At 42.8% G+C, this 25178-nt stretch overlaps 1 protein-coding gene across 2 annotated transcripts; it reads right to left on the bottom strand.

The window, feature by feature from the left end:
• Positions 1-691: 691 nt before the first annotated feature.
• LOC115144740 (ras-related and estrogen-regulated growth inhibitor-like protein) lies at positions 692-13704 on the bottom strand. 2 transcript variants are annotated; one of them, XM_029685782.2, is made up of 5 exons: positions 13263-13704; positions 9397-9453; positions 3080-3153; positions 1907-2055; positions 692-1258 (listed from the first exon to the last, which is right to left on the bottom strand). In XM_029685782.2, the coding sequence occupies exons 1-5, from the start codon at positions 13312-13314 to the stop codon at positions 973-975; spliced, it is 618 nt and encodes a 205-aa protein (XP_029541642.1). In that variant the 5' UTR covers positions 13315-13704; the 3' UTR covers positions 692-972. The 2 variants fall into 2 exon arrangements, with proteins under 2 accessions (XP_029541642.1, XP_029541643.1); XM_029685783.2 differs by lacking the exon at positions 9397-9453.
• Between the last annotated feature and the right edge of the window lie 11474 nt (positions 13705-25178).

The raw sequence follows: 25178 nt of genomic DNA, 5'->3' as shown, positions 1-25178 counted from the left end.
TAAATCTTATTTACAATGAAGGCCTACGCCCTAACCCGGGCGGTGCTGGGCCAATTGTGCGCCACCCTATGGGACTCCCAATCACAGACGGTTGTGATACAGCCTGGAATCAAACCAGGTTCTGTAGTGATGCCTGAGAGGCAGTGCCCTAGACCGCTGCGCCACTTGGGAGCCCAGTTAATTAAAGGACTCATCTCCTATCTCTATGGTTACATCCACCTTGGGGGGGAAAAAACACTGACAAAATAGCTGATGAAACCAACACAGTAAATGTATAAACGTTTTAATCAGCGTCAGTTCTCAGTAGTTGATAGTTGAAAATATGATCAACCGGACCTTTGTGTCAGCAGGTTATGCATGATCTTTTTGCCCCCAACTGATTTTAATAGACCAATAACAGATATGTTCAAACCTCTCTGCCATTATGAACTTGTGTCCATTTCAACTGGGCTGTGGTTATTCTCCCCCTTCCCCTGCTAACTTGGTAACTTGTCCCATTCCCCACCAGGCGTTTAATACCGCGTCACGTGTTTGTCGAAACTAAGAAACTCAAATGTCAGACTTGCTAACTGGTTGAACACGGCACATGTGTAACTACAATCAGTTAGCAAGTCAGGAATTTCAGAGTTTCCTAGTTCCCACAAGCACATGAACGCGGCATAAGACCAAGCCCAGACAGTCTGGAAGAAATTTCTTGAAAAATTGTGGTTAGCAAAAAGCATTTTATTATTTTTGGAGGAAAATTGTAACCGAAAACAATTAAAGTAAGTCATTTATTGTTACCCGGAAATTATTTGATACAGTGTGAAGAAGCTATGGAGATCAAATATCAAAACCGCTACCCTGAGCCTTTAAAGGGGGGTTTATGGGTGAATCCTCTTCACCATTATCCTTACTATCGGAGTCCAACTGTAGTTCTAGGTAGGCCATTCTGTCTCTCTCAGCCAATCCCGGCCCATCTTTCTGGGGATATCACACAGACTTCCTCCTCTTGCCAAACATGTTGTTGATGAGCTTGGCCATGGACTTGGAGCTGCTGTAGCAGCGTCGGTCGGCGCGGTACTTGAGGTGCTCCATCACTTGTCTGATGAGCTGGGTGAAGAGGTTGGCGATCTCCTGGTAGCTCTCGGCTGCCGACACCTCCTGGAAAAGGCAGCGGTTCTCCTGCGCCAGCGAGCGGCCCTCCTCCTCACAAACCTGCCGGGCGTGGCACAGGTCCTGCTTGTTGCCCACAAGACAGACTGGCACCTCCACCTCCCTGGCAGAGTAAAGCAGAGACTGAGAGTCAGTGTATTTTCATTTGGAGAATCGAGGTGTGCTTCTAGTTTGACTAGGTATCAGAGCAGGTATCAGAAGATAGGGCATTAGCATCTCATATGAGGGAAAAGTTCAAGCGTATGACAACGACTAACTGACTTCATGCCACACATGGTTTCTTAATGTTTTTAGGCTAGTTTTATTAGTGGGCGGGACTAAAACAAGCAAGCCTTTTACTGTAGGTCTGGAAATCCTGCCATTACAAACCACCGAGCTCATGAGATATGCTGCTCTATCCAAATTAAGCCCATTCCCACTGCCTTACTTAGATGTTTTTGTCTAAGACAGTTTGATGTAAATGGGTGACCCAGATTCATGCCCTTGCTCAGTCTGTTTGGCTTATAGAGAAGCTGCATGGCTTGCCCCTCTGGGCATGGGTTACAAAACGCACCCTGAGACTTATAACTGCCATTCACCCAGTCTGTCTCCCCATCTCATTGCACTGTCCAACAAAGAACAAAAAAATAGGAAGACTGTGATTTCCGCTCTTTTTTTAAAGAGAAACAGAGGTACTACATGGACTTACAAATGGTTTTGCCTCTCACCAAGCCTCCCAAAAATGTAATTCCCTGTTCAGAGGAGCTCTCACCCTTTGCAGTTCTCAAACCGTGTCTCTCTGATCTGCTGCAGAATGTTTTCGGCATTGATGAAGGATGTCCGGTCGCTGATGTTGTACACCACCACAAAACCATCAGCCCAGTCCACCGGCTCCTCCGCTATACACCTAGCCTCAGTTCCCTGTCAAACAACACTGCCACAGTTAGGTAGCTCAACACTGAGACGTGTTCATTAGACACAAAACAGAAGAGAACGGACTGAAACAAGGTAGGGACTATCTGATCTAATAAGAAACATACATTTTCGTTTATGAACATAATTATGATGTGTTCTTCTTAAATTCTCAAAAATTATACTGACATTTTCTCTCAAGATTCATTCTGTGCATCCTACAATCTCCGCATTAATCATTTTTAGGTTAAATAAGATTAAATCAGTCCTGTATCAAAACAGAGACCGTGGTGTATATGGCAAAAGACAAGTAGTTCTTTCACACGCCGTACCCCTTGGCTACAGGTGCTGCAGAGCAGTGAACATCCAGGCTCACACCAACCTCTCTCTGTTTCTCTCTTTAATGACGTGGCTTTTCTTTATGAAGGTGAGAGGTCTTAAAGATCGAGCCATGGGACAATGCATCTAAAGCCACTCTAGCATTCCTCTTAGGTCTTGGCTTACAGTGAGCTTTAGCAGAAAAGTACAATAGATTGGCCTTTCCCCCTCTGGGCCTCAGCCTCAGGGTGTTCCAATAAAGCAGAACTTTGTAGTAAAAACCCTCTGAGGTGTCTGGCCTGGTTGGCTACACACAGAACAGCTTGTATGGCTCTCTTTCTTCAAAGGCAGACTCATTGGCACTCACTGCCTTGGGATACACTCGTAAATCCCATCGGATTTGAAACTCTAAGGTATGGATCATCCATGTGCCTGTGGAAAGTAAACATTAGACTGTCCTGGGGTTTGTGCAAGGGGAAAACCAGGTCACGGGAGTGCAGTACAACGCTACCCCAATGTTGTGACAGGTGTTGTTTAGGAAGATTTGGCCTATGTTGTATTCTGTTGTACTTCAGAGCAAGGGTCAAACACCTCCAGGTTCAGCTGTCTACCATTGATGCACAATGTTTCAACAATGTTACAATAACGTTACCTAAACGCTATGACAGGTTTTTGTTTTGTTAAAATACTGCTGTTTGGAGATTTTCTGTTGTACCTGAGAGCAAGGGTCAAACACCTCCAGGTTCAGCTGTCTACCGTCAATGGATAGTCTTTTACGATACAGGGAATCTAGAACAGAGAAGGTATCCATTAGAAACGTGTGAGTAAACTAGCCCTATTTACCCGTACAGGGTACATACACGTGTTTGCATGAGTTACATTGATGTGCAGTGATTGCTTTAAGAACAAGAAGCACAGGTGTAATTTCTACACCATAATTAGGCAGATGGATAATAATATTTGATCAACATTTATTGGTGTTGAGATACCACTGCACATACACTACCGTTCAAAAGTTTGGGGTCACTTAGAAACGTCCTTGTTTTTGAAAGAAAAGCACATTTTTGGTCCATTAAAATAACATCAAATTGATCAGAAATACAGTGTAGACATTGTTAATGTTGTAAATCTGCCATTTCCAGCTACAATGGTCATATTTCATGGAATATCTACATAGGCGTACAGAGGCCCATTATCAGCAACCATCACTCCTGTGTTCCAATAGCACGTTGTGTTATCTAATTCAAATGTATCATTTTAAAAGGCTAATTTCTCATTAGAAAACCCTTTTGCAATTATGTTAGCACAGCTGAAAACTGTTGTTCTGATTAAAGAATAAATAAAATGGGCCTTCTTTAGACTAGTTGAGTATCTGGAGCATCAGCATTTGTGGGTTCGATTACAGGCTCAAAATGGCCAGAAACAAAGACTTTCATCTGAAACTCGTCAGTCTGTTCTTGTTCTGAGAAATGAGGGCTATTCCATGCGAGAAATTGCCAATAAACTGAAGATCTCGTACAACGCTGTGTACTACCCCCTTCACAGAACAGCACAAACTAAATCTAACCAGAATAGAAAGAGGAGTGGGAGGCCCCGGTGCACAACTGAGCAAGAGGACAAGTACAATAGAGTGTCTAGTTTGAGAAACACACGCCTCCTTAACTGGCAGCTTCATTAAATAGTACCCGCAAAACACCAGTCTCAACATCAATAGTGAAGAGGCAACTCTGGGATGCTGGCCTTCTAGGCAGTTGCAAAGAAAAAGCCATATCTCAGACTGGCCAATAAAAATAAAAGATTAAGATGGGCAAAAGAACACAGACACCGGACAGAGGAAGATTGGAGAAAAGTGTTATGGACAGACAAAGTTTGAGGTGTTCGGATCACAAAGAAGAACATTCACGAGACGCATAAAAAATGAAATGATGCTGGAGGAGTGCTTGACACCATCTGTCAAGCATGGTGGAGGCAATGTGTTGGTCTGAGGGTGTTTTTGTGGTGGTAAAGTGGGAGATTTGTACAGGATAAAATGCATCTTGAAGAAGGAAGGCTATCACTCCATTTTGCAATGCCGTGACATACCCTGTGGACGGCGCTTAATTGGAGCCAATTTCCTCCTACAACAGGACAATGACCCAAAGTGCAGCTCCAAACTACGCAATAACTATTTAGGGAAGAAGCAGTCAGATGGTATTCTGTCTATAATGGAGTGGCCAGCACAGTCACTGGATCACAACCCTATTGAGCTGTTGTGGGAGCAGCTTGACCGTAAGAAGTGCCCATCAACCCAATCCAACTTGTGGGAGGTGCTTCAGGAAGCATGGGGTGAAATCCCTTCAGATTACCTCAACAAATTGACAACTAGAATGCCAAAGGTCTGCAAGGCTGTAATTGCCTTCCGGCGCCGACAGAGATGGCCGCCTCGCTTCGCGTTCCTAGGAAACTATGCAGTGTTTTGTTTTTTTACGTGTAATTTCTTACATTAGTACCCCAGGTCATCTTAGGTTTCATTACATACAGTCGAGAAGAACTACTGAATATAAGAGCAGCGTCAACTCACCATCAGTACGACCAAGAATATGACTTTCGCGAAGCGGATCCTGTGTTCTGCCTTTCACCCAGGACAACGGAATGGATCCCAGCCGGCGACCCAAAAAAACGACTTCGTAAAAGAGGGAAACGTAGCGGTCTTCTGGTCAGACTCCGGAGACGGGCTCATCGTGCACCACTCCCCAGTATACTTCTCGCCAATGTCCAGTCTCTTGACAACAAGGTTGATGAAATCCGAGCAAGGGTAGCATTCCAGAGGGACATCAGAGACTGTAACATTCTTTGCTTCACGGAAACATGGCTCACTGGAGAGACGCTATCGGCCAGCTGGTTTCTCCACGCATCGCGCCGACAGAAACAAACATCTTTCTGGTAAGAAGAGGGGCGGGGGCGTATGCCTTATGGCTATCGAGACGTGGTGTGGTCACAAAAGCATACAGGAACTCAAGTCTTTCTGTTCACCTGATTTAGAATTCCTCACATTTAAATGTCGACCGCATTATCTACCAAGGGAATTCTCTTCGATTATAATCACAGCCGTATATATTCCCCCCCAAGCAGACACATCGATGGCTCTGAACGAACTTTATTTGACTCTTTGCAAACTGGAATCCATACATCCTGAGGCTGCATTCATTGTAGCTGGGGATTTTAACAAGGCTAATCTGAAAACAAGACTCCCTAAATTGTATCAGCATATCGATTGCGCAACCAGGGCTGGCAAAACCTTGGATCACTGCTATTCTAACTTCCGTGACGCATATAAGGCCCTGCCCCGCCCTCCTTTCGGAAAAGCTGACCACGACTCCATTTTGTTGATCCCTGCCTACAGACAGAAACTAAAACAAGAAGCTCCCACGCTGAGGTCTGTTCAACGCTGGTCCGACCAATCTGATTCCACACTCCAAGACTGCTTCCATCACGTGGACTGGGATATGTTTCGTATTGCGTCAGACAACAACATTGACAAATGCCCTGATTCGGTGTGCGAGTTCATTAGAACGTGTGTTGAAGATGTCGTTCCCATAGCAACAATTAAAACATTCCCAAACCAGAAACCGTGGATTGATGGCAGCATTCGCGTGAAACTGAAAGCCGAACCACTGCTTTTAATCAGGGCAAGGTGACCGGAAATATGACCGAATACAAACAGTGTAGCTATTCCCTCCGCAAGGCAATCAAACAAGCTAAGCGTCAGTATAGAGACAAAGTAGAATCTCAATTCAACGGCTCAGACACAAGAGGTATGTGGCAGGGTCTACAGTCAATCACGGATTACAAAATGAAAACCAGCCCCGTCACGGACCAGGATGTCTTGCTCCCAGGCAGACTAAATAACTTTTTTGCCCGCTTTGAGGACAATACAGTGCCACTGACACGGCCTTCAACCAAAACATGCGGCCTCTCCTTCACTGCAGCAGAGGTGAGTAAAACATTTAAACGTGTTAAACCTCGCAAGGCTGCAGGCCCAGATGGCATCCCCAGCTGCGCCCTCAGAGCATGCGCAGACCAGCTGGCTGGTGTGTTTACGGACATATTCAATCAATCCCTATCCCAGTCTGCTGTTCCCACATGCTTCAAGAGGGCCACCATTGTTCCTGTTCCCAAGAAAGCTAAGGTAACTGAGCTAAACGACTACCGCCCCGTAGCACTCACTTCCGTCATCATGAAGTGCTTTGAGAGACTAGTCAAGGACCATATCACCTCCACCCTACCTGACACCCTAGACCCACTCCAATTTGCTTACCGCCCAAATAGGTCCACAGACGATGCAATCTCAACCACACTGCACACTGCCCTAACCCATCTGGACAAGAGGAATACCTATGTGAGAATGCTGTTCATCGACTACAGCTCGGCATTTAACACCATAGTACCCTCCAAGCTCGTCATCAAGCTCGAGACCCTGGGTCTCGAACCCGCCCTGTGCAACTGGGTACTGGACTTCCTGACGGGCCGCCCCCAGGTGGTGAGGGTAGGCAACAACATCTCCACCCCGCTGATCCTCAACACTGGGGCCCCACAAGGGTGCGTTCTGAGCCCTCTCCAGTACTCCCTGTTCACCCACGACTGCGTGGCCACGCACGCCTCCAACTCAATCATGAAGTTTGTGGACGACACAACAGTGGTAGGCTTGATTACCAACAACGACGAGACGGCCTACAGGGAGGAGGTGAGGGCCCTCGGAGTGTGGTGTCAGGAAAATAACCTCACACTCAACGTCAACAAAACTAAGGAGATGATTGTGGACTTTAGGAAACAGCAGAGGGAACACCCCCCTATCCACATCGATGGAACAGTAGTGGAGAGGGTAGCAAGTTTTAAGTTCCTCGGCATACACATCACAGACAAACTGAAATGGTCCACCCACACAGACAGCATCGTGAAGAAGGCGCAGCAGCACCTCTTCAACCTCAGGAGGCTGAAGAAATTCGGCTTGTCACCAAAAGCACTCACAAACTTCTACAGATGCACAATCGAGAGCATCCTGTCTGGCTGTATCACCGCCTGGTACGGCAACTGCTCCGCCCACAACCGTAAGGCTCTCCAGAGGGTAGTGAGGTCTGCACAACGCATCACCGGGGCTTCCTGTTACAGGAAGGCCATAAAGATCATCAAGGACAACAACCACCCGAGCCACTGCCTGTTCACCCCGCTATCATCCAGAAGGCGAGGTCAGTACAGGTGCATCAAAGCAGGGACCAAGAGACTGAAAAACAGCTTCTATCTCAAGGCCATCAGACTGTTAAACAGCCACCAATAACATTGAGTGGCTGCTGCCAACACACTGACTCAACTCCAGCCACTTTAATAATGGGAATTGATGGGAAATTATGTAAAATATATCACTAGCCACTTTAAACAATGCTACCTAATATAATGTTTACATACCCTACATTATTCATCTCATATGTATACGTATATACTGTACTCTATCATCTACTGCATCTGTATGTAATACATGTATCACTCGCCACTTTAAACTATGCCACTTTGTTTACATACTCATCTCATATGTATATACTGTACTCGATACCATCTACTGCATCTTGCCTATGCCGCTCTGTACCATCACTCATTCATATATCTTTATGTACATATTCTTTATCCCCTTACACTTGTGTGTATAAGACAGTAGTTTTGGAATTGTTAGTTAGATTACTTGTTGGTTATTACTGCATTGTCGGAACTAGAAGCACAAGCATTTCGCTACACTCACATTAACATCTGCTAACCATGTGTATGTGACAAATAAGATTTGATTTGATTTGCTGCAAATGGAGGATTCTTTGACGAAGCAAAGTTTGAAGGACACAATTATTATTTCAATTAAAAATCATTATTTATAACCTTGTCAACATCTTGACTATATTTCTTATTCATTTTGCAACTAATTTAATGTATATTTTAATGGAAAACAAGGACATTTCTAAGTGACCCCAAACTTTTGAACGGTAGTGTGTCTGTGATACTTTGCTCCACTGATGCAGTATGTGAACAACACTATGGCCATGATATCATGGAGCTGTGGGCCTGTGAGGCCATGTGTTTGCAGTATGTGAACAACACTATGGCCATGATATCGTGGGGCTGTGGGCCTGTGGGGCCGTGTGTTTGCAGTATGTGAACAACACTATGGCCATGATATCGTGGGGCTGTGGGCCTGTGGGCCTGTGGGGCCGTGTGTTTGCAGTATGTGAACAACACTATGGCCATGATATCGTGGGGCTGTGGGCCTGTGGGCCTGTGGGGCCGTGTGTTTGCAGTATGTGAACAACACTATGGCCATGATATCGTGGGCCGTGGGCCTGTGGGCCTGTGGGGCCGTGTGTTTGCAGTATGTGAACAACACTATGGCCATGATATCGTGGGGCTGTGGGCCTGTGGGCCTGTGGGGCCATGTGTTTGCAGTATGTGAACAACACTATGGCCATGATATCATGGAGCTGTGGGCCTGTGGGCCTGTGGGCCTGTGGGGCCATGTGTTTGCAGTATGTGAACAACACCATGGCCATGATATCGTGGGCCGTGGGCCTGTGGGCCTGTGGGGCCGTGTGTTTGCAGTATGCGAACAACACTATGGCCATGATATCATGGAGCTGTGGGCCTGTGGGCCTGTGGGGCCATGTGTTTGCAGTATGTGAACAACACTATGGCCATGATATCGTGGGGCTGTGGGCCTGTGGGCCTGTGGGGCCGTGTGTTTGCAGTATGTGAACAACACTATGGCCATGATATCATGGGACTGGGGGCCTGTGGGGCCGTGTGTTTGCAGTATGTGAACAACACTATGGCCATGATATCGTGGGGCTGTGGGCCTGTGGGCCTGTGGGGCCGTGTGTTTGCAGTATGTGAACAACACTATGGCCATGATATCGTGGGGCTGTGGGCCTGTGGGCCTGTGGGGCCGTGTGTTTGCAGTATGTGAACAACACTATGGCCATGATATCATGGGACTGGGGGCCTGTGTGGAGCACCTACTAGTGTTGGAGGCGTACTCCCCGATGAAGCGCTTGGTCAGAAACCGCACCAGGACAGCTGGAGGAAATCGACCAATTAAAAAGAAAACAAGGTTACAGTTTGTCCAGTGGAGGAAAATGCATTTTCATATGATCCCTCAGGCTGAGGTTGTGTCCCAAATGGCTCCCTATTTACAGTATGTTCACTACTATTGACCTGATCCCTATGGGCCCTACCTGATCCCTATGGGCCCTACCTGATCCATATGGGCCCTACCTGATCCCTATGGGCCCTGGTCAATAGTAGTGCACTTTATAAGGTGGGTGTCATTTGGGATGCAGGCTTGATGAGGGTGCAGGCTTGATGAGGGTTCCAAAAGCCTGAGGAATCAGGGGTTTCATCTAACCCCACACATGAAAGGTTTGGCCTCGATGGGTTTACCTCGAGGGATGTGTGCATATTTGGCAAGCAAAATTGGCTATTTCTGCTTGTTCTCCCTTTCCAGATTCTGAACACACTACCCTCTCTGTGAGAGATGAGGTCACAGCCGTCAGACTCAATTGAAGCCCCAGGTTGAGTTTTACTGAGTTCTGGTTGAAGCGCTCCAGTCCACTTGCACCCACACATGCTCATACACACACATACAGTAATGCATACACACACACACACACACACACACACACACACACACACACACACACACACAGACACACACAAATGCACACATGCAAGCACATACACATACTGGCAGAAACACAGAAACAGACCGATACATACCTACAATGTAAAATATTTATTGTTAAATATACAGTAACTTAATGGCAGCACTCTCCCTCACACACTCACTGTCTCTCTCACTCCCTCTCTCTCACACTCACTGTCACACTCGCACACAGATCCCTGCAGTCTCTGGGCTTCTAGCCTCACAACACAGTCGGTTCATCTCCACAGAAACCACTCTGCAGTGCAGTGTGCCAGGGGCAATGGTACACCCTGCTGTTTTATTAAACACATATACCAGGGTCGTATTCACTAGGCACCAAACGGAAAATGGTCTGCAACAGGGAGGGGCTAACCTGCACTTGTCCAATAAGAAACACTTGTTTTCATTGAAAAACATTTTCCATTGCAAAATGTTTTGCTACGGTGTGCACTAATGGGCTCTAGGCTCCCGAAGGCTGCAGTGACTCACTGAATACTGATATTTACCAGACAGGGCGCCATGCAGCCACAAGACTCTTAATGAGTCCCCCTGCCTCCCTCAAGTCCAGACAATGAAAAACGACTGCACAGTCACTGTCCCTACCAAGTTCATTTCAATTGATTTATTGTGGAAAATATATGGGGTTTCTTTCACTCACGAGTCCCTCAGAGAAGCTGATGCAAATAATAAAGATTGTGATCATTTTCATTAGTATTCACTGAACTATTTTATTTCCCTATTACATTCATATCTGGGGATATATTTATTACATTCATATCTGGGGATATATTTATTACATTCATATCTGCGGATATATTTATTACATTCATATCTGGGGATATATTTATTACATTCATATCTGGGGATATATTTATTACATTCATATCTGGGGATATATTTATTAAATTCATATCTGTGGATATATTTATTACATTCATATCTGGGGATATATTTATTACATTCATATCTGGAGATGTATTTATTAAATTCATATCTGTGGATATATTTATTACATTCATATCTGGGGATATATTTTTTAAATTCATTACTGGAGATGTATATATTAAATTCATATCTGTGGATATATTTATTACATTCATATCTGGGGATATATTTATTAAATTCATTATTGGAGATGTATATATTAAATTCATATCTGTGGATATATTTATTAAATTCATATCTGGGGATATTACGTGATGCTTTTCCATTCATGTGTACAGCCATATATTTGATCAAGGGTCATTCTGCATATCCAGTACTATATGTGACTAAATACTCATATTGAAGAGTTACACTGATTGACCCCTCATAACGGATGTTTTCTCAGACCACACTCCCCTCCATATCTGAATGGGACTCCCATGTATTATCACATTGTGGGACAAATTATGACAAACGGTGAGATTAAACAATTATTTACATGCGCCACATACACTCTCAGAAATAAAGGATACAATTTGTTCTTAAAGAGCTACAAACACTTGTCACTGGGGTGGTACCCTGTAAGGTCCTCTTTTGTGCCTTCTGTTATAGGAACATGATTGTACCCTTGTTCATGCCTCAGACAGTACCTTTCTTACATGTAGTCCACAGGTATGCATTTAGAAAATGTACATTTAGTCTTTGTAGGGTAGAACCACAATAAAAAGCCATTTTTTCTTTGTAAGTGACAAAAATGTTTACCTCTACCATAGACTACTTAAACTGGCACAACACTTTCACTCACGGGTGGCCAAAAACAACTAACGGAAAGCCATGCCCCCATTAAGCCATGCCTCCAAAATAATTTCCCAGTGTGCCTTGCCTTTTAGAGTGAATTGTAGAGTTACCACCCATTACTGTATTTGATAATGACAGAGACATTTTTAGCCCTGTGGCCTTCACCGAGCGAGGACCTAGGTGAATTTTGTCATTCAAATTTAAGTAATTATAACAATAAAATACATCCCATAAGGCATTATTTTGAGGGTCTGTGCTTACCCTAATACAGTAGGCTGAAACTCATGGTTTACATGCCACATCAGATTGCAGTAATTTTTCACATTACCTGTTTATCCCATCCCAGTTCCAACCATGAAAAAGTTTCCAGAATTTTGCAAACCTACCTGCAAATCACACGATGCTAGCTTGCAAAGGGATGAGTAATTCCTTTTGGAATCCAGCCAGAGTTGGACTATCCAACAGGTGGAATTATTATTTACCAGCAACCTTCATTCACTGACTTCCAGGTTCAAAGACAATCTGACGAGACTAACTAAGCCATTTAAACTGGAACAACCATTTCAGTAACGGGTGCAAAAAAAACAACTGTATTGATTAGTTTAGAAAAATGAATGTTATTTAGGTTTATGTAGCATAACATGAATGAATCATTGCAAAATCACAGATATTTAAATGTAAATATGATAATGATTATGGTACAAATGTGCCTTTTAGGATACCACCACAGTAACCATGTTTCCATCCACAGGTTTTATGCGTGTAAAGTCATATTGTATAAAATAAATAAGAGCTGTGATGGAAACAGGAAGTTTCGGTGTATCTGCATAAATGTCGACCGATAATTTGTTCATTCGACATGGTGGGATCTTTTGTGTCAGTAAAATCAATTCTGAGGGAACTGGCGGTGAAAAGGGCTTCATGTGCAAATATTGATATAATCAAAAATATATATATATTTGTCACATGCAGCGAATACAACAGGTGTAGACCTTAACGTGAAATGCTTACTTAAAGCCCTTAACCAACAATTGTTGGTCGACACAGTGTGTTGTGAAATCTGTGAATGTATTGTAATGTTTTAAAATGATATAAACTGCCTTAATTTTGCTGGACCCCAGAAAGCAGCAGCTAAGGGGGATCCATAATAAATAGAAATACAAATGCAGTTCAAGAAATAGTTATAACCATAATAACCATCATATCGAAGTCAATTTGGAGCCACGTGATGAAATGCTGTGTAGTCCTCCAAATTCTGTATGATGAAACCATTATTTACATGCTCCCACATACATACAGGTGTGTACTTGTATGACTTTGATCTTGAACTTGTTTCTCTTTAGAAGATCGATTAGATTACAGCCCCCCCCCCTGCATATTGACTACCATATATTCCCCTCCCTCCAGGCACAGGGACTCTATCTGACCTAGAGATTTCTCTGCTCCTCGGTGGATCTCTCACCTGATTTCCCAGCGCCCTCACTGCCCAGCAGGGCCAGTTTGATGTCGTTCATGTCGCTCTTGATTTCTCTCCTCTGATCTCACTCTGGTCCAGTCCTGTGCTGTGCTATGGTGTTAGATGGTTAGCTTTAGCACACTAACATGCCTTTTGGTCTTGAGAGCAACAGAGTGTGGACTGCCCCTTCAAAGAGTGGTTTCACAAATGCTTCCCTCTCACGAGACGCACATCCCTCTTTTTCTCTCACTCTCCACGATCTCTTTCCCACTCTTAATTCCGATCTCTCTCCTTTTGTCTGCCTTTTTATATCCTCTGTCTGTCTCTGTCTGTTTCTTTCTCTCCTCTCCGTCTTTTCTCCCACTAAGGTGGAGGTTACTTCAAGGTCACTGAAGTAAATATTTTCTATCCGCTCTTTATGCTTTCATCTCCGTCTGTACAGTATTCTATGCCTCTTTTCACCATGTGATGTTTGCCTTTTCCCATTGGGTGAAGGTTCTCTACACGGTTTCATTGTTTTGAAGTTCAGCTCCCTCCCCCTTATTCACCTATAGCATTACTGTTCATATACTGTAATGTATTTAGTTGTACTTCATGGTGCATACAAATAAATACATTCATTTACATACAATCCACAGTGCACACATTGAAGAAGTTCCGGTGGTGAGTTGCTAGTGGCCATGCTAGTGGGAAAGTCTTGGATTAATACTGTATGACATCAAAACTCTGTATCAAAACATCGATCATACTCTGACATCGAACTGAGCTGTTTTGGATGAGATGTCAAACAATCCGTCTCCCCTCAGCTTCCCACCACATTGAATGTGGCACGTGTAGCCATTCCATCATCCTTAAACCTCAATTCCATAGACAGTAGACTAACACCAGCCATAGAAATGCAATATTATAGACATTTCAGACATTTTTTCCCCTGACCTTCTTTTGCTTGTGCAGGGCCTTCGTGCCCCATTCCAATCCCATTTCATTTGATCTAATTGTATCTGTTGACTGTAAAGCCACTGACCCTGTGGCTGTGTTCACCTAGGATAACACTGTTTGGGAAAACTGAAACAGCACCATTTAACTGGTTTAAAGTTAGGTTAAATGCGAGCAATTCTAGAATCTAAAATAATAACATAGCCACGACATGTTGATCCTCAGCAGCCATATTGTGTGGTACTCCATTCAGACACAAAGGGCTTTTGAAATGTTTACCAAAATATGGATTTGCTCTTCAAATTCAATCTCACTTCAAATTATATCCAGAGGGGCTGACCTCACATGAGGAGACATAAGTGCTACCACATTGCAATGAGTTAGGGATGAAAAGAGGACGGAACGTGTTTCCTTTAATATCTGCTTCATTATCTTTAAAGGTGCAATCTGGAATTCAAACGACAACAAAGGAGTCACTGCATTCATTTATTTTGGGCAAAAAGCTGAGGGATGGAGGTAGATAAATGTAACCACACAATAATTCATAGATTGATTTATGGGATGCAAAGGCTGATCATCCATGAGATCAAAATTATTGTTTTAAGCTATACAATGTCTGTTTACAATGACATTGTTTTCGAACAATGGAGTAAAATAAGCTTATAGTTTGGTTTCTGTTGGGGCAAGACAGGATAACCATGAGACAAATACAGTTGAAGTCAGAAGTTTACATACGCCTTAGCCAAATACATTTAAACTCAGCTATTCACAATTCCTGACATTTAATGCTAGTAAAAATTAAGATCACCACTTTATTTTAAGAATGTGAAATCTCAGAAAAATAGAGAGAATTATTTATTACAGCTTTTATTTCTTTCATCACGTTCCCTGTGGGTCAGAAGTTTACATACACTCAATTAGTATTAGGTAGCAGTGCCTTTAAATTGTTTAACTTGGGTCAAACGTTTGGGGTGGCCTTCCACAAGCTTCTCACAATAAGATGGGTGAATTTTGGCCCATTCCTCCTGACAGAGCTGGTGTAACTGAGTCAGGTTTGTAGGCCTCCTTGCTCACACACACTTTTTCAGTTCTGCCCACACACTTTCTATTGGATTGAGGTCAGGGCTTTGTGATGGCCACTCCAATACCTTGACTTTGTTGTCCTTAAGCTATTTTGCCACAACTTTGGAAGTATGCTTGGGGTCATTGTCCATTTGGAAGACCCATTTGCGGTCAAGCTTTAACTTCCTGACTGATGACTTGAGATGTTGCTTCAATATATCCACATAATGTTCCTCCCCATGATGCCATCTATTTCTTAAAGTGCACCAGTCCCTCCTGCAGCAAAGCACCCCCACAACATGATGCTGCCACCCCCGTGGTTCGCAGTTGGGATAGTGTTCTTCGGCTTGCAAGTCTTCCCCTTCTTCCTCCAAACATTATGATGGTCATTATGGCCAAACAGTTCTAATTGTTTCATCAGACCAGAGGACATTTCTCTAAAAAGTACAATCTTTGTCTCCATCTGGCCCTTCTTCGAACACTGTGTTAACTAACCTCCAGACGAGCTTCCATGCCATACAACTCTCCTTCCGTGGCCTCCAACTGCTCTTAAATGCAAGTAAACTAAATGCATGCTCTTCAACCAATCTCTGCCCACACCTGCCCGCCCGTCCAGCATCACTACTCTGGACGGTTCTGACTTACAATATATGGACAACTACAAATACCTAGGTGTCTGGTTAGATCGTAAAGGCTCCTTCCAGGCTCACATAAAGCATCTCCAATCCAAAATTAAATCTAGAATCGGCTTCCAATTTTGCAACAAAGCATCCTTCACTCATGCTGCCAAACATACCCTTGTAAGACTATGCAACCGATCCTTAACTTCAGCGATGTCATTTACAAAATAGTCTCCAGCGCTCTACTCAGCAAATTGGATGCAGTCTATCACAGTGCCATCCGTTTTGTCACCAAAGCCCCATATACTACCCACCACTGCGACCTGTATGCTCTTGTTGACTGGCCCTCGCTTCATATTCGTCGCCAAACCCACTGGCTCTAGGTCATCTATAAGTCTTTGCTAGGTAAAGCCCCACCTTTTCTCAGCTCAATGGTCACCATAGCAGCACCCACCCGCAGCACGTGCTCCAGAAGGTATATCTCTCTGGTCACCCCCAAAGCCAATTCCTCCTTTGGCCGCCTTCCTTCCAGTTCTCTGCTGCCAATGACTGGAACGAACTGCAAAATTCACTGAAGCTGGAGACTCATATCTCCCTCACTAACTTTAAGCACCAGCTGTCAGAGAAGCTCACATATCACTGCACCTGTACATAGCCCATCTGTAAATAGCCCATACAACTACCTCATCCCCATACTGTTATTTATTTTGCTCCTTTGCACCCCAGTATTTCTACTTGCACACTCTTCTTTTGCACATCTATCACTCCAGTGTTTGATTGCTACATTGTAATTATTTTGCCACTCTGGCCTATTTATTGTCTTACCTCCCTTATCCTACCTGATTTGCACACACTGAATATAGACTTTTTCTATTGTATTAATGACTGCATGTTTGTGTATTCCATGTGTAACTCTGTGTTGTTGTTTGTGTTGCACTGCTTTGCTTTATCTTCGCCAGGTCGCAGTTGTAAATGAGAACTTGTTCTCAACTAGCCTACCTGGTTAAATAAACGTAAAATTAAAAAATTAAAAAATAATAATTTGCAGTTGCAAACCGTAGTCTGGCTTTTTTTATGGTGGTTTTGGAGCAGTGGCTTCTCCCTTGCTGAGCCGCCTTTCAGGTTATGACGATATAGGACTCATTTTACTGTGGATATAGATACTTTTGTACCTTTTTCCTCCAGCGTCTTCACAGGGTCTTTTGCTGTTTTTCTGGGATTGATTTGCACTTTTCGCACTAAAGTACATTCATCTCTAGGAGACAGAACGCATCTCCTACCTGAGCGGTATGGCGGCTGCGTGGTCCCATGGTGTATATACTTGCGAACAATTGTTTGTACAGATGAACATGGTACCTTCAGGCGTTTGGAAATTGCTCCCAAAGATGAACCAGACTTGTGGAGGTATAAAAAAAAAATCTTAGGTCTTGGCGGATTTATTTTGATTGTCCCATGTGGTAAAGCAAAGAGGCACTGAGTTTCAAGGTAAGCCTTGAAATTCATCCAGAGATACCTCCCATTGACTCAAATTATGTCAATTAGCCTATCAGAAGCTTCTAAAGCCATGACATCATTTTCTGGAATTTCCAAGCTGTTTAAAGGCACAGTCAACTTAGTGTATGTAAACTTCTGACCCACTGGAATTGTGATACAGTGAATTATAAGATAAATAATCTGTCTGTAAACAATTGTTGGAAAAATGACTTGTGTCATGCACAGAGTAGATGTCTTAACCGACTTGCCAAAACTATATTTTGTTAACAAGAAATTTGTGGAGTGGTTGAAAAACAAGTCTTAATGACTCCAACCTAAGTGTGTGTAAACTTCTGACTTTAACTGTATATTATTAATTTAAAAGTCAAAAGTTGTACAGTTGAAGTTGGAAGTTTACATACAATTAGTTTGGAGTCATTAAAACTAATTTTTCAACCCCTCCACAAATGTATTTTTGACAAACTATAGTTTTGGCAAGTCGGTTAGGACATCTACCTGGTGCATGACAATTGTTTACAGACAGATTATTTCAATTATAATTCACTGTATCACAATTCCAGTGCTTCAGAAGTTTACATACACTAAGTTGACTGTGCCTTTAAAATTCCAGAAAATTATATTATGGCTTTAGAAGCTTCTGATAGGCTAATTGACAAACATTATGTCGATTGGAGGTGTACCTGTGGATGTAAAAAAAAGAAGGGCAAATTGATCCCAGAACAACAGAAAAGGACTGTGTGAAGATGCTGGAGGAAACAGGTACAAAAGTATCTATATCCACAGTAAAACAAGTCCTATATCGACATAACCTGAAAGGCCGCTCAGCAAGGAAGAAGCCACTCTTCCAAAACTGTCATAAAAAAGACAGACTACGGTTTGCAACTGCACATGGGGACAAAGATTCTACTTTTTGGAGAAATGTCATCTAGTCTGATGAAACAAAAATATAACTATTTGGCCATAATGACCATCGTTATGTTTGGAGGAAAAAGGGGGAGGCTTGCAAGCCGAAGTACACCATCCCAGCCGTGAAGCACGGGGGTGGCAGCATCATGTTGTGGGGGTGCTTTGCTGCAGGAGGGACTGGTGCACTTCACAAAATAGATGGCATCATGAGGCAGGGCAATTATGTGGATATATTGAAGAAACATCTCAAGACATCAGTCGGGAAGTTAAAGCTTGGTCGTAAATGGGTATTCCAAATGGACAATGACCACAAGCATACTTCCAAAGTTGTGGCAAAATGGCTTAAGGACAACAAAGTCAAGGAATTGGAGTGGCCATCACAAATCCCTGACCTCATTCCCATAGAAAAGTTGTGGACAGAACTGGAAAGCGTATATGAGCAAGAAGGCCTACAAACCTGACTCAGTTACACCAGCTCTGTCAGGAGGAATGGGCCAAAATTCACCCAACTTATTGTGGGAAGCTTGTGGAAGGCTTACCTAAACGTTTGACCCAAGTTAAACAATTTAAAGGCAATGCTACCAAATACTAATTGAGTATATGGCAACTTCTGGCCCACTGGGAATGTGATGAGAGAAATAAAAGCTGAAATATATAATTCTCTCTACTATTATTCTGACATTTCATATTCTTAAAATAAAGTGGTGATCCTAACTGACCTAAGACGGGGACTTTTTACTAGGATTAAATGTCAGGAATTGTGAATAACTGAGTTTAAATATATTTGGCCGAGGTGTATGTAAACTTCGAACTTCAACTGTATGTACAAATCCCAGAATGTCCTTTTAATAATTGTCCTTCATGGACAACTGTCTGACCTAATATTCTACAGTCATCCAGAGTAGGACGGAGTTTCTACATTCATCCAGAGGAAAACAGAGTTTCTGTCCACTGTCTGGCCTGATCTTCTACGGTCATCCAGAGGAGGACAGAGTTTCTGTCCACTGTCTGGCCTGATCTTCTACGGTCATCCAGAGGAGGACAGAGTTTCTGTCCACTGTCTGGCCTTATCTTCTACGGTCATCCAGAGGAGGACAGAGTTTCTGTCCACTGTCTGGCCTGATCTTCTACGGTCATCCAGAAGAGGACAGAGTTACCGTCCACTGTCTGGCCTGATATTCTATGGTCATCCAGAGGAGGACAGTTTAGCATTTTCAGACTGTTACATCAGGATCCTCTTAGGCCCAGTTTGCTGTTGAGCACTTTGTGATAAATAGATTTGATAATACACTGTGTTATACATACCGTGTATAATTTCATTCATTTATGGAATGTAATCTAATTGCAATTCTGTGATGAGTCCTCTGCAACATATAACACTGATAAATAGTGTAAGAACACTTCTTCTGAAAGTGACATAATCCCATACACTTAAAATGCCACAGATCTGACCTGTACTTAAAGGCTCCTGATGTGGCCTGGGGTGGTCTAGCGGTCTAAGCCGCTGTCTCTGGAGCACATAAACACCACTTCAGCATGGGTTTAAATCCACCCTATTGCCATCTCAGTATATTCTCTTATCTTTCCACTATGTCTCTATCCTATAAACAAAAAAGAGAAGGGCTGCCTCACATCTTCCTTGATTAAAAACAGCCAGTTAGATTGAGGATGGAGAGGTAAAATGTGCAGTTGATAAAAGCAAGTAAACCAGAGAATAAGACTGCATTCTTCTGTCGCCTCTCATCCTCAAATCTCAAAATCTTCTTAATGAAGAGAAATATTCCGCCACTGGTGAAAAATAAAAGACATGCTGCCAGACTCAGCCAAAACCTTTCATCTGACCAAATGGACCCACACGTGGCTGTATATCACTACTGCGCAAGAGTCACTGTCACATACTCAAAAAAACATCAAACTCACTTAGCTACAGTGTACAGTGTACAGGTCATCATCTCATGCACTCCTTCCCTCCAACTAACTCCCTCTAAGTCGCAGTATAAACCCACTCAACACACATAGAAAGAGCTCTTTCCAGCTCTCAGTATGGCTTAAGGGGTAACGCAGCCCTTCATGGTATTACATAACGTCTGTGTCATAAGAATGTCTCATGGGGCTGCGACAGAACGGTAAAGTGCCAATGGTGAAATTAGGGATAAGCCAATATGCTTCTCCAGCACTGTAGGTGGGGGAGAGGTTCATTACTAACATATAGTACTGGTGAGCATTCTGACCCCAAATGGCAAGAGCATAGTGCGTCATTGGGGTGAGTGCTATCAGTGCATTGTGTGTAGATAATGTTTGAAAAGCACTTTACAGATCAACTAAATGATCATTAGGTGCCAAGTGTTTTATATCCTCAGAGGAGACAATTTAGCAAATGTAACAATGATACATTTGAATTGCATTAGTTATAATCCTAAATCCACCAAATCTGGGTAATCAAAGGTTTATTTTGTAATGTCTTCTTAACCAGCAATATTTTCCACTTACATCCAGCTCAGTTACCTTATAAAGTTGTAATATGAATGACAAAGGAACAAAGGTATGAACAGCACAAGGCAAACTAAGTGAAACTGAATACATACTGTGCATTATTTTAACCAAAGAATATATTTCCGACAGGGCATATAGCCTAGATAGCTGAAGTACACTACAGGAATGAAGACTGCACGTCAAATGACATCATGTGACACGCCTCACTCTTTTTCTCATGGTGTGATGGATAATGTTCTTTCCTCTTGCCGAGTTAGATTTCCAAATTTGGGCATAAGGCAGGCTTTGACATACTTATTCTCTCGAAGTTCAAATACTGGGCATAGAGTGAAATAACAAATGAATGAAATACTAATTGAATAGATATTCCTTTGGCTCCGCCTCATTTGAACTTGAGTCGGTATTTGTTGTGCTGTAATGTTGATTCAAGTCCATGTCTTGGTCAGGGTGTTCTGTAGGATATTATGAGGATAACGATATTTAGTTAAAGATTTCTGTAGCCCAGATATTAGGGAGATGACAGTCCAAGCAGCCCTTAATTAGAAATGACCTCCTTCACAGTATTTTCCCTTGCCTGTTCATTAATCTGCCAGTTAAATATTGGCCATTTTGTAATGAATGAGACACAAATTCTAAAAAAGCGTTCCGGCCATTATTATGAGCTGTTCTCCCCTCAACAGCCTCCACTGTTCTCAACATAGTCCAAAACAAACAACGCACCCTGCTATTCCTGTTTATAGACTCAATATTTTACTAATGAATGTTGGATAATTTTATGAGTTGTTTTATTCCAGGCTTCTGAGAGGGAAGCGAGTGAAGTCGTTTATTTTTGTCTTAATTAGAAAATGTACTTTATTTTTGTTTTATAAATACATGTACATTGCTTTTTCTTGCTTAGACATTCGTAACAGAGAGAGAGAGAGAGAGAGAGAGAGAGAGAGAGAGAGAGACAGGTACAGAGAGAGACAGGTACAGAGAGATAGAGAGAGAGAGAGAGAGACAGGTACAGAGAGAGACAGGTACAGAGAGATAGAGAGAGAGAGAGAGAGAGAGACAGGTACAGAGAGAGAGACAGGTACAGAGAGAGAGAGAGAGAGAGAGAGAGAGAGAGAGGTACAGAGAGAGACAGTTACAGAGAGAGACAGGTACAGAGAGAGAGAGAGAGACAGGTACAGAGAGAGACAGAGAGAGAGAGACAGGTACAGAGAGAGACAGGTACAGAGAGAGAGAGAGAGGTACAGAGAGAGACAGAGAGTAGGAGCCAAGACATGATTAGTAACCCAGTCGCAGGCGTGTGTGTGTACTCCGGAGTCAGCCGCGCTACCACTAGGCCAGACGCTAGCAGCCGGAAAACTGTCATGGACATATCTGTAAGCATTTTTAAACATATTGCATTGCTTCCAAAATGATGAAATCCCTTACAGTGAATGGTAAGCAAGTGTATGGTTCACAATGCACACTTCCAGCTGGCTCTAGTCTATGTGATTGAGTGTAGAGTAAACAATACATGTAGGTCTAGTAGAATATGTCTCCATTACATGGGGCTTGCTGGTTGTACTCCCTTGAGGTGTGTTGGCTCTTCACCCAACAACGGTCAAAAACACATGTGGCTCGGCTTCTTTAGAATTAGAAAAAAGTAAAGAACGTGCATGTGTAGAGAATTATCCTTCCCCTTGATACAATCTCAAAATCTATTTCCCCATTTTACTTAACATCACCTAAAAGGCTGTAGGCTTTTAAAAGGGGATCTTATCTCCTTCCATGTGTCTTCTTTCATTTGTTGTTAATGCCCATGGATACACAAATACATAAAAGACATTCAGATGGTGGGTGCATGGCAACAAAGATGCAGAATTTAATGCTCACCTGTGGGTTGATATTGATGGGTTGTCGGCACTGTTGGTTTGTTTACAAGCAGGTCAGGAGAATTAACGTGTCAGGTTAGGAGAACTAACTTGGCAGGTTAGGACAACTAATGTGGCAGGTTAGGAGACTGAGGTTAAGGTTAGGAAACGGGATAGGGTTAGCTAAAATGCTAGTTGTCAACAACTGTTATCCTCAATGCGACAACTAGATGGAGCTGTAATGATAGCCTCAAAACATCAGTCTCGAAAACCATCAGCATCATAACACCTACAGGTTAGCACTGGATTTTTTTATATGCTACTAACGGGAGATTACATGGAGCTCCAGGCTAAAATAATCGTGGTTGCAACGAAAATAACTGAGGATCTATACAGACCAGCTGATCTGACGTTGTTACGGTGTCAAGCCGGCTTGATACTAGACAAAGGAAACAGTCATTGGCTTCATTCAATACTCCTGCCCCCAATGAAGTAACATCCTATCAGGAACAACGAGATCAGAATAGGAAAAATATAAATGGAAGAATATGACATATTACAACTAGTGATGGGAAGTTCGGCTCTTTTATTGACTCTCATTTTTTTTGACTCAGTCAGTCAAAAGAACAAATCTTTTGACTCATTTTGTTCATTTGAGGCAGCAATGCCCAGAGCACGCAGGACGCCTATTCATAAAGAATATTCAAGAGTCTCGACATAGAACCCGTCGGGTAATTGGCTTGAGCCTTTTGAGTGCACGACGTCACTCTGCTTACCGAAACACAAAAAATGGCGGACAATTTCTCTAGGGTCTGAAACCAGTATTAACCACCAAATTCAATGACAGTTAACATAAAATTTAAATACGAATCTGACATTCCTGCTCCCCAATAAAATTGTTGTCAATGAGGGCTTGCTATCTACAGTATTTGATTCAGAAATGTTAGCTAGATAACATTAGCTAGACTCGGGAGCTCATGGGGACATAGATAGGCTTCAGGAGCCAACTGGTTAGACATGATAACCAACAATAGCTGGCGAATAATTCTTTTTAGACAAATATTTTCAACTCTTCGACTTATTTTATCCACTGACCACGGCATTTAAGAGGATAGCTAATTTCTGAAATGATTTTGTACGTTTGTGTTATGGGATTTTTTATGAATAATGACTAAATGATGTACACATTTAACGTAGAATTATAACTAACATAATTCTACCCTGTCTTTGTAGTAGTGTTAAATAATGTTTGTTCATTAGGAAGGGGCTATGTAGCATAGATCTAGGAAGAAAGGAATGTATGTGGGTGTAGAAAGAGAACGAAGAAGAGCATTAACCTATGTTTGAACTGACCTGGTTGTAAATCTGGGGAGATAAGATAGGACAGGGAGAGCCCCTCCAGAGCTCCAGTATCTGGGGGAGACTGGAACTGGCAGCTGAGTGGTTATGGTGAGACTCATGTGGTGAGACTCATGAGAAAATCCCTATGTTGGTGTGTATGTATGTGCGTAGGTTAGATAGAATGTTATAAAAGGAACGTATTTGTGTATGCACGGCAGAGCTCTCGCAAACTTGGATCTGATCAATTGTGAGCTGGGAATTCTGTCTGTTTTATTTAAGACCAGAACTTTACAACTTCTGGGTATCAGACAGATGAAGATATTTGGAATTTATGAACATTGATTACAAAATGACTGAACAGTTTGCCCACAGACAAAGAAATGATCAGTCTATAATTTTAATGGTAGGTTTATTTCAACAGTGAGCGACAGAATAACAACAGAAATTGATTTGCATTTTAATGAGGGAAATACGTTTTTGACCCCTCTGCAAAACATGACTTAGTACTTGGTGGCAAAACCCTTGTTGGTAATCACAGAGGTCAGACGTTTCTTGTAGTTGGCCACAAGGTTTGCAGACATCTCAGGAGGGATTTTGTCCCACTCCTCTTTGCAGATCATCTCCAAGTCATTAAGGTTTCGAGGCTGACGTTTGGCAACTCGAACCTTCAGCTCCCTCCACAGATTTTCTATGGGATTAAGGTCTGGAGACTGGCTAGGCCACTCCAGGACCTTAATGTGCTTCTTCTTGAGCCACTCCTTTGTTGCCTTGGCCGTGTGTTTTGGGTCATTGTCATGCTGGAATACCCATCCACAACCTATTTTCAATGCCCTGGCTGAGGGAAGGAGGTTCTCATCCAAGATTTGATGGTACAGGGCCCCGTCCATCGTCCCTTTGATGCGGTGAAGTTGTCCTGTCCCCTTAGCAGAAAAACACCCCCAAAGCATAATGTTTCCACCTCCATGTTTGACGGTGGGGATGGTTTTCTTGGGGTCATAGGCAGCATTCCTTCTCCTCCAAACACGTTGAGTTGATGCCAAAGAGCTCCATTTTGGTCTAATCTGACCACAACACTTTCACCCAGTTGTCCTCTGAATCATTCAGATGTTCATTGGCAAACTTCAGACAGGCATGTATATGTGCTTTCTTGAGCAGGGGGACCTTGCAGGCGCTGCAGGATGTCAGTCCTTCACGGCGTAGTGTGTTACCAATTGTTTTCTTGGTGA

This window comes from Oncorhynchus nerka, linkage group LG17 (genome assembly GCF_034236695.1).
Source record: "Oncorhynchus nerka isolate Pitt River linkage group LG17, Oner_Uvic_2.0, whole genome shotgun sequence".
Classification (NCBI taxonomy): domain Eukaryota; kingdom Metazoa; phylum Chordata; class Actinopteri; order Salmoniformes; family Salmonidae; genus Oncorhynchus; species Oncorhynchus nerka.
The sequence above is the reverse complement of the archived record's forward strand: the minus strand, read 5'-3'. Positions and strand labels throughout refer to the sequence as shown.